Raw genomic sequence first — 10,355 nt, forward strand, 5'->3', positions numbered from 1 at the left:
AGCTTGTTTCCAAGTCAAGTATTTTGTCCAGCTTTCAAAAAAGAGGCTCGCGTTTTTGAGAGGCTGCTAGTGAAAACTCTTCTTTTTGTTTCATCTTGTCACAGTACGAGATCCAGAAGTCTCTTCTGTTGACCAGAACTTTACAGTTCTCTGTTTGGCATCATGACCGCTTTGGACGGAATCACTTCTTGGGGGAGGTGGATATCCCGATGGATGCCTGGAATTTCGACAGCCAGTTGGAAGAGTGTCTTCCCCTACATGGAAAGGTCAGTTGAGTCTGTCACGGTTCCTATCCTTTTGCGGTCAAAGTAATGTAGCTCTTGGTTGTGTTTCTGGAAGATACCGTATTTTTCGGAGTATAAGATGCACATTAGTTTTTGGGGAGGAAAACAAGAAAAAAAAAATCTGCCTCTGCCTACCAGCATCCATCGATATTCATCTGGCTAGCATCTTTGCAGCAAACAGCAAACAGCCTGGTTAGCTTCAGTACGTTATCGCAGCCTGATTTAGCACGAACAGCTGATTGGCGGTTGGATCGGCCTCCCGGAATACTGCCAATCAGCTGTTCCAGACTGCGGGGATCGCCAGAGCCCATCGCCGCCTCCACCAATCCCCGTCACCTGGAACCGACTGAAAATTCAACGCATGGAGGCCACAAATGGGGCGTGTGGAGGCCAAAAATGTGACATGCGGAGGTGCGATTGGCAACAATGTGCTGTGGTGATCCCGACAGCCTGGAACCGGTCTAAAACAGGGTGTGTGGAGGCTGAAAACGTGATGCGCAGAGGCCAAAAATGGCCGAAGGGTGGGGGCTGGCGGGTGGGTGGGTCTTCGGCAACATTCAGTGTATAAGACACGCCATAATTTTCACCCATTTTGGGGAGGGAAGTGTGTCTTATACTCAGAAAAGTACAGTATTTATACAATGGATTTTCAGAGTCACTCGCTCTATTTAGATGTAAAAAAAAAAAACCTGTCAACAACGTTAGTAGCCCTTAGCAGCCTTTTGGGGCACAAGTATGCCTGGTGCTCTCACAAAATGGCAGCCATGAGAGGCATGGCCAATTCATGCTAAAGGTTACCCAACTAAATATTAACTGACACGGTGATCATTTTTGTATATCTCGTTTTTTCTACGTGTTTCACTTTTCTTCTTTATACTGTAACTGCTATTCTAATAGCAAATCCTTCCTAAAAGTTATTGCATTACGTTCTTGATTCAATTATCTTTCCATTGATATATAATTTTATGATACTACTCAAAAAAAAAAAAAAGTGGCGTTAGAAAATACACTTTTCCCAAAAGGTTTCCACAATTTTGGCCACTACTGTAGTAAGATTGTAAACTGAGACAAAGTTCACTTAACAACTGTCTCGCTTAGCAACAGAAATGTTGGGCTCAATTGTGGTCGTAAGTCAAGACTACCAATAGTCGTTTTTGAGAGAAAGGAATGAGGTAATTATTTATTTATTATTTATTTATTATATTTCTATACCGCCTTTCTCCCGTAGGACTCAAGGCGGTGTACAGTCAAGAAAAATATAGACACACAAACATCATAAAATTGCTAATTAAAATTATTACTTAGTTTGGTCAATTAAATAAAACCCAGAATTAGATAACATTTAAAAAATCATTCACATGTTTGTATGTTTAGCCCTGCCTGTTGGAACATCAGGGTCTTGAGGGCACGGCGGAAAGCATGGAGATCAGGGATATTCCGTATCTCCGGGGGCAGTTCATTCCAAAGGGTTGGAGCCCCCACAGAGAAGGCCCTCCCCCTGGGAGTCGCCAGTCGACATAATTTGACTGACGGTACCCTGAGTAGTTCCTCCCTGTGAGAACGAACTGGTCGGTGGGAGGCTATTGGTGGCTATGTAATGTAATGGCTCTCATCAAATTTAGTGGAGAAATCTGATTGGGCTCTTCATTTCCCTTCTGCACGGAGCATACTTTGAAATCAAACTGCTCCTGAATTAATTTGGCACAATGCACACCAAAAGGTTTCCACAATTTTGGCCACTACTGTAGTTTTACTTACTGTTCATCTGAAAGTGCCAACTTCCGTCCAGTCATTTGAATAATTGGAACGGGAAAGACCGGTTTGAATAATTCTTCGACTTGTTTTTCTGATCATTTAGTTTTGAGCCTTTTGCAGCCAAACCAGTTTTGTCACTGCAGAGACAGAATGACAAGGCTTAGTTTTAACAGTTTTGATTCTAAATTCAGACGAGATTTTTTTTTTTTTTGGTGCCTTCAAAATCTTTCTAATTGCTCCAATTTATTTATTTATTGGTTCGATTTATATGCCGCCCTTTTCCGGAGACTCAGGGCGGCTTACAATGCGTTAAGCAATAGCCTTTATACTTTTTGTATATACCTGCTTAGTAGGGCTTTCGCCCCCCCCTAAGCAGTGTTCTTTTTTATACAAAGTCAGCTTATTGCCCCCACAATCCGGGTCCTCATTTTACCTACCTCGAAAGGATGGAAGGCTGAGTCAACCTTGAGCCTGGTGAGATTCGAACTTGCAGTAATTGCAGGCAGCTGGTGCTACTTAACAGCACTTTAGTCTGCTGCGCCACCAAGGCGTTTTAAAGTCAATTATTTTCTTCCTTCCCTTTTCTTTCCTCTTTGCCTGGGCTATATGAAAATCTCCAGGGAGATACAGTAATAATCTAAGCTATATAATATACAAACATACACAGAAAAACAGATTATATTTGTTTGAAAAGCAGCAAATAACAGCAGGGGAATAACGTTGCCTCCGACCTCTGGTGCTACCAAGAAGCATTCAGTATACTCTTTATTTATTTCTGTGGGCCTCTGTCCAACAAACAGCTTGGGTTCATGCCTTAAATCATTGCAATCTGTATTGGACTGTGGCTTGATTCGCTGTACTAACTTGGCTGCTCCTGTTTGTAATGGGTAGCTTATAGCTTAGTAAAATGCGGTTTAGTTAACAAGCCGTGTCCACATCTATGACAATAGAATAATGGATCTGGAAGGGACCTTGGAGGTCATCTAGTCCAACCCCCTGCATAGGCAGGAAACCCTATACCACTTCAGACAAATGGTTATCCAACCTCTTCTTAAAAACTTCCAGTGTTGGAGCATTCACAACTTCTGGAGGCAAGTTGTTCCACTGATTAATTGTTCTAACTGTCAGGAAATTTCTCCTTAGTTCTAAGTTGCTTCTCTCCTTGATGAGTTTCCATCCATTGCTTCTTGTCCTGCTCGCAGGTGCTTTGGAGAATAGCTTGACTCCCTCTTCTTTGTGGGAGCCCCTGAGATATTGGAAGACTGCTATCATGTCTCCCCTAGTCATTCTTTTCATGAAACTAGACATGCCCAGTTCCTGCAACCGTTCTTCATATGTTTTAGCCTCCAATCCCCTAATCATCTTTGTTGCTCTTCTCTGCACTCTTTCAGTGCACTCTGCACTATGTTCTAGGATAACATGAGAATCGAGTTTATGTATCCAACCCCACTGAGACATTAGCCCCACGAGCTACTAGTCCCCTAAAGAGTACGACACTAGTACTTGGAAGTCAGACACCAAGTTGGTTGAAGTTCTGCTATGATTGTTTTTGGATTCTTCCCCATTTTTAAAGCCACTCTGAAGCTTTATGAATCGGGATTTGTTCTGTCTTAGACATTTTCTGTATGTTTTGTTTGTGTAGGTCACTCTGCCAATGATGGTGTCGGCCCTGCAGAACCAGAATTCATTGCATATATATTCTGGATATTTCCTTCCTTCAGTTTCTAAATTCAATATTTATATTTTGACTAATTCCTTCCTTGTATTTTTTAAAAACTCAGCATTTATACTCCTTTGCAATTCCTTATAACGTCCCTTCCCCCTCATCTCCCTTTTAGCTCTGCTTCTGAATACCGGTAGTCCTTGACTTATGACCACAATGGGGCCCAATGTTTATGTTGTTGAGTGAGACATTTGCTAAGTGAGTTTTGTCCCTATTTTGCGACCTTTCCTGCCACAGTTTTTAAGTGAATTGCTTCCGTTGTTAAGTTAGTCACATGGTTGTTAAGTGAATCTGGCTTCCCCGTTGACTTTGCTTGTCAGAAAGTCGCAAAAGAGAATCCCATGAAAACTTCAGCCGTCATAAATATGTGAGTCAATTGCCAAGCATCCGAATTTTGATTACGTGACCATGCGGACGCTGCAATAAGTCATAAGTGTGAAAAATGGTCATAAGTCACGTTGTAACCTTGAACGGTCACTAAATGAAACTGTTGTAAGTCGGGGTTATCTGTAATTCCCCCTGCCCCGTTTCACATGTAGCTTTCTTTTCAGGAGTAAATCCTGCCAGGGCTACATTGGTTGCGATAACTTCACATTCAGGAATTGCTCTGGGCACGATTAATCCGTGGCATTGCCCTTTTTCTCTTCTAGAACCTCGGAGAAGCTTCTTCTTCTTCTCAGTACAAAGGCGAGATAGTGGTATCCTTGAAGTTCATCCCACCAGCTAAACATCTCAGTGCAGGAAATGGGAAGAAAGGTGAGGGCTCAGAATGTTTAAACAGCTTTTCCTTGGATGAAACTACAAAAAACGAAAAAAAATTGTTTGTGCCTGGAGGCTTCGTTTCTCATTAGCTCCAGATGTTCAAAGAACAAAGCTTTTCTTTTCCCCTGAGATGGAGAAAGCTTGACCTATTTGGTGATGGAAGACAGCTTTTTCAGGTTTCAGATTTTATAGCGGGGTTAGTTAGGGATGTACCGTATTTTTCGGACTATAAGACGTACCTGACTATAAGACGCACCTAAATTTAGAAGAAGAAAACAAGAAAAAAAAAAGTTTTTGGCCTCCGAGCACCCCATTTTCGGGCCTTTTTTTGCCCTTTTCCAGCCTTTTTTTTTTGCCTGTTTTTGAGGCTTTTTTCAGCCCGTTTATGGGGCTTTTTTCAACCCGTTTTTGAGGCTTTTTTTTGGTCCATTTTTGAGGCTTTTTCCAGGCCATTTTCAAGGCTTGTTTCAACCTGTTTTCAAGGCTTTTTCCGGCCCAATTTTTTTTGGCTTTTTTTGGCCCGTTTTTGAGGCTTTTTCTGGGCCATTTTCAAGGCTTTTTTCAACCTGTTTTCAAGGCTTTTTTCAAGCCCATTTTTTGGGCCCGTTTTTAAGGCTTTTTTTCAGCCTGTTCTTGAGGCTTTTTCCAGCCATTTGTTTGGCTTTTTTCGGCCCGTTTTCAAGGGGTTTTTTTGACCCAGTTTTTTCCAAAAATCTGGGCCAAAAAAGCCTCAAAAAAATCCCTGAAAACGGGCCCAAAAAGGCCTGATAAAGGTTGAAAAAAGGCCCGAAAACGGGCCGTCCGAAGGCAAAAAAAAAAACGGCCAGCAGGTGGGCAGGGCTTCGGCAATACTCAGTCTATAAGACGGACAGACATTTTTGCCCCCTTATGGAAAACAAAAAAGTGCGTCTTATAGTCTGAAAAATACGGTAAATACTCCCCTGGGTCAAGGAAACTGTTTTTGGATGGTTTTATTTTGGGGTTGTCACCCTTCTCACCAAGGTCTTTTGTTAGGCAAAAAGGAAGAAGGCGGTGAACTTCAGGTCTGGATCAAAGAAGCCAAGAACTTGACTGCAGCCAAATCCGGCGGGATGTCGGACAGCTTTGTCAAGGGGTGAGCAATGGAGAGAGGCTTTTAAATGAGTGCTGAATAGAAAGGAAGTGAGAGATTGGAGCAGTTGTCCTCAACACTGACCCGTGTGTGCCTGGTTATAAGTTACATAACTGTCACAGTCTGCACTGCACCATGGTCAAATGTTTGAATGAATGTCCTTGGCTCAAGGCTGTGTAAACTGTGGAATATTGGAACGGAAAACAAAAATCTGATTCCTGTTTTAATAAAAAGACACACAGCAGGACTGTGTCCTTACACAAATTATGCAGGTAGTTTCTTTCTGTTTGCTTTTGCTAGTAAAAGGGTGGATGAACAAGTTATGAAAAATATCCTGTTCTCTAAGCATTGAGAAGTTTCTCTTCAGGGTCTTAAGGACGAGCGGTGTGTTGTTGCTGGAGCTGAACTTCTCAAGAAGATCCATTCTGTTCTGCCCCACAGTTCTGGGTCAACTAGTTTTGGGAAGTGCGGGTGTCGGCAACCCATGGCTCCGGAGCCGCATGTGGCTCTTTCATCCCCCTGATGTGGCTCCCTGTCAGCTGAACCCACCACTGGCTGGCCACGCCCCTCGCCCTCACCTTCCAGTCACTCCTCGCCTGGCCTGAGAGAAACAGATGAGAGAGAAAGAGAGATGAGAGAGAGAGAGAGGGAGAAAGAGACAGACAGAGAGAGAGACAGAGACAGAGAGAGAAAAAGAGAGAGAAAGTGCGAGAGGGAGGGAGAAAGAGAGAGAGAGAGAGAGAAAGAGAGAGAGACAGACAGAGAGATAGAAAGAGACAGAGAGAGAGAGAAAAAGAGAGAAAGAGACAGAGATAGAAAGAAAAAGAGAGAGACACACAGAGAGAGAGAGAGATACCTGTTTCCCACAGAAAACACTGGGAGCTACAGAACCTGCATAGGCATGGCTGGGGTGTGTGTCATGTGACTGGGTGGGAGTGAGTGACGTTGAGTTGGCCACACCCACCCAGGTTTTGTGATTCCCGGTGTTTTCTTTTCTGTGGGAAACTGGTCCAAATGGCTCTTTGAGAGTTTAAGGTTGCAGACCCCTGGGCAAGTGTAAGAGCCTTTTTCACAAATGAGCACCGACTCCTTCCTGTCCACAGGAATTTGCTCCCTCTGAAGAACAGGACCGCAAAGAAGAAGACCCCCGTGGTGAAGAAGAGTCTGAACCCTCACTACAATCACACGCTGGTCTACAATAACATCTTTGCGGAGGATTTGTACCACATCTGTCTGGAACTCACAGTGTGGGACCGAGAGCCTTTGTCCAGCAATGATTTCTTGGGCGGCGTCCGGCTTGGAGTTGGCAACGGTGAGAAAGTAACAGGATCCATTGAGGTTCTACTAGTTTTTACAGACGTCTGGAATTGGGCACTTTAAAAAGAAATGGGTTGAATTTGAGAGCTCTGGCGGACTTAGGATGGATTTTTAAGTGTCTTGACTTCATTTTTGGGCTAGGTTTGCATCCTGCTCAATGTAGATAGGTTCTCTTCTCCAGTGGTGAAATGTAAAATTTGTTACTACCGGTTCTGTGGGCGTGGCTTGGTGGTGGGTGTAATGTGACTGGGTGGGCGTGGCCAACTTTTTTTTTTTTTACTTTTAAAACCATTTTTTCTACAACCTCTTCGCCCGAAGAGGTTGTAAAAAATGCTTTTAAAAGCCTCTGACGATCCCAGCTGAGTTGCCTGATCGTCAGAGGCTTTTTTTTTCTTTTAAAAACATTTTTTCTACAACCTCTATGGAGGTTGTTAAAAAAAATGCTTTTAATAGCCTCTGACGATCCCAGCTGAGCCGCGCGATAATCAGAGGCTTTTTTTTTTTACTTTTAAAAGCATTTTTTCAGCCGAAGAGGTTGTAGAAAAAATTCTTTTAAAAATAAAAAAAAGCCTCTGATGATTGCGCGGCTCAGCTGGGCGTTGGGGGAGGGGGCAGAGATGTTTGCTACCGGTTCTCCGAACCACCCGCCGCCATCGCTACCGGATCAGGCGATCCGGTCTGAACCCAGGGGAACATTTCACCCCTGCTCTTCTCCCATTTTTTTTTCTCTCCAAACAACAATGTTGTGAGTTTAGCTCTTCTAACCTAGAAGTGGACTGGCACCTTCATCCATACGCTATCTTCGACCTCTTCGATGCTTTGCAGTGGATCAGGCTGAAGGGGTGTTTGTCTCTGTATGTACAGATAGTCTTCGATTTACAACCATTCGTTTGGTGACTATTCAAAGTTACAATGGCACTGAAAAAAGTGACCTGTGACCATTTTCCACCTGACTCTTGCAGCATCCCCACAGTCACGTGATCGAAATTCAGACATTTGACAGCTGGCATGTATTTACGACGGTTGCAAAGTCCCAAGGCCATGTGATCACTTGACAAGCAAAGTCTCACGGAGAAGCCAGATCCACTTAGCAACCATGTTACTCTACCTGTACTACAAGGACTGATTTCTCTCAGTCAGTCCATTCAGAATTGAGTGGTGCGATGGCCTAGAGGTGGCGCTGTCGCCTCACAATCAGGAGGCTGTGAGTTCGATCCAGATATTTCTCTCTCTGGGCACACTGAGAATACATCTGCTGAACAAAACTCTGCATTGGCGACAAGGAAGGGCATCCGGCCATGAAACACTCTGCTAGCTCCATTCAGTTGCCCAGACTCCACCCCACAGGGGATTATGGGGTCATTAAAAGAAAGAAGATGAACCAATCCGAATAGAGCTGGAAGGGATTTTACAGGTCTTGTAGTCCATCCACCTGTTCGAGCAGGAGACCCTATGCCATTCTGAACAAATGGCTGTCCAATCTCTTCTTAAAAACCTCCAGTCTTCTGAAGGCAACTTCTGTTCCATTGGTTAATTGTCCTCACTGTTAGGAAGTTTTTCCTTCATTCCAAATTGCTTCTCTCCTTGATTAGTTTCCATCCATTGTTTCTGGCCTTGCCTTCTGGTGCTTTGGAAAATAAGCGGACCCTCCGTCTTCTTTGTGGCAGCCCCTCAAATACTGGAATACGGCTATCGTGACACCCCTCGTCCTTTTTTGTTTCTCATTTATTTGAAAAATAAGAGCCCTTCGTGTTTTGAAAAAGACCTACTTTTTAAAATAATAACCCCCCCTAGTCCTAGGTAGGGACGCGGTGGTTCAGTGGCTAAGATGCTGAGCTTGTGGATCGAAAGGTGGGCAGTTCAGCGGTTCGAATCCCTAGTGCTGCGTAACGGGGTGAGCTCCCGTTACTTGTCCCAGCGTCTGCCAACCTAGCAGTTCGAAATCACCTAAAAAATGCAAGTAGAAAAATAGGGACCACCTTTGGTGGGAAGGTAACAGCGTTCCGTGTGCCTTTGGCGTTGAGTCATGCCGGCCACATGACCACGGAGACGTCTTCAGACAGCGCTGGCTCTTCAGTTTTGAAACGGAGATGAGCACCGCCCCCTAGAGTCGGGAACGACTAGCACATATGTACGAGGGGAACCTTTACCTTTACTAGTCCTTTATCTGTTCAGGATCCTTTGTCTCCTCTTTAATCCTTCCTTTCGCTTTCTGCAGGAATGAGTAACGGCCAAGCAGTCGATTGGATGGATTCCACGGGCGAGGAGATAAACCTGTGGCAGAAAATGCGCCAGTACCCAGGATCTTGGGCTGAAGGGACCCTTCCTCTTCGGGCCACCATGATCAAGACGAAGCCGTAATTTTGTCCCCGCTTGCTTGGACAATCAAAATCTGGGGGGAATAAAAGAGGCGGGTAATCTGGAGAGCTGGCCCAAAACTGTCCAGCTCGCTTACCACAGGAGCTCATTTTGCAACAGCTGTTCAGACAGGCTCCTTCTAAAGAAGGGAATATATTCTGGCCAGCTGTTTTATTTCGGAGATTCGTACTTTTTTTGCAATATTGTTGGTGCTCGAGCTCTTTTCGGCGTCTCAAAGTGCCTTTTAATTTTTTTCCCCCCTGTTCTTTTCTTCTCCTTCCTGCTCCCTTTCCTGTGCTGTCCTCGTTTTTGTTTTCTTTTTTTAAAGCCCTTTGGGTGTAAGCTGTATTTGTACATCCGGTTTTAAATGTCACTGCTGCCTTCTTTCTTTGTCAGCAGGAAAGGGTCATTGGAATAAAGTTCAAATCTATCCTGCAGAAGCTGCAGGAATTCAACCAGTCTTGAAACCGCGGATACCGTAGGGCCCTGGAAGTTGCATTTCAAAGTGTCTACTCTAAGTTGGAAGCAGCAGAATGGAGCTAATCACATTCATCTGCGTATTTTTTTTCCACTTACGAGGAAAAGCTTCCGGTGCTGGAAGTGGGGGAAGGATGTCTAAAATTACATGAATATGAAGAAGACACGGCAAGAAGTCTGTTTTTTCTTGCATGCTGCCCAAATCTGGAATTATCTATGGAAGGGAGAAGAGCGGAGGAGGATCCAAGGCAGGATCTGTCCTTCGAAAGGGCAGTTCAGGGTTGATTTCCCTTGAGGAAGCTTGTAGGAACACACATACACAGACACAAACGCTTCTTAATATATATATATATATTTTCTTTGAAGTGGCCTAGACTGTTTTTAATCGAGGATTAAAGAATGCCAGGGGAGGCATCCTCTGGTTGCCACATGTTAGGTTTCCAACATCTTCAAACCCGGCCAGCATGGCAGATGTTGAAGACTTCAAGAGGCGCAGAGTTGCCGAAAAGAGCAGAAGGGTCCCAATTGTTCCTTTTGTGCTTACATTAAATTAAATAGCCATAGCACT

At 44.1% G+C, this 10,355-nt stretch overlaps 1 protein-coding gene across 2 annotated transcripts in view; it reads left to right on the top strand.

Moving 5' to 3' along the window:
• Positions 1 to 9,765, top strand: part of SYTL4 (synaptotagmin like 4) — a 38,102-nt gene extending 28,337 nt beyond the window's left edge. Inside the window, exons 13-17 of one of the 2 annotated variants that reach the window (XM_070951667.1) lie at positions 105 to 266; positions 4,413 to 4,518; positions 5,527 to 5,638; positions 6,739 to 6,947; positions 9,171 to 9,765. In XM_070951667.1, the coding sequence (XP_070807768.1) occupies positions 105 to 266; positions 4,413 to 4,518; positions 5,527 to 5,638; positions 6,739 to 6,947; positions 9,171 to 9,313 (732 nt within the window). In that variant the 3' untranslated portion in view covers positions 9,314 to 9,765. The remainder of the gene's footprint in view (positions 1 to 104; positions 267 to 4,412; positions 4,519 to 5,526; positions 5,639 to 6,738; positions 6,948 to 9,170) is intronic. The other variant, XM_070951668.1, reaches the window with a different exon arrangement.
• The last annotated feature ends 590 nt before the right edge of the window (positions 9,766 to 10,355 follow it).

This window comes from Pituophis catenifer, unplaced genomic scaffold (genome assembly GCF_029215685.1).
Source record: "Pituophis catenifer annectens isolate HBS135680 unplaced genomic scaffold, rPitCat1.0.hap2 SCAF_11, whole genome shotgun sequence".
Lineage (NCBI taxonomy): Eukaryota > Metazoa > Chordata > Lepidosauria > Squamata > Colubridae > Pituophis > Pituophis catenifer.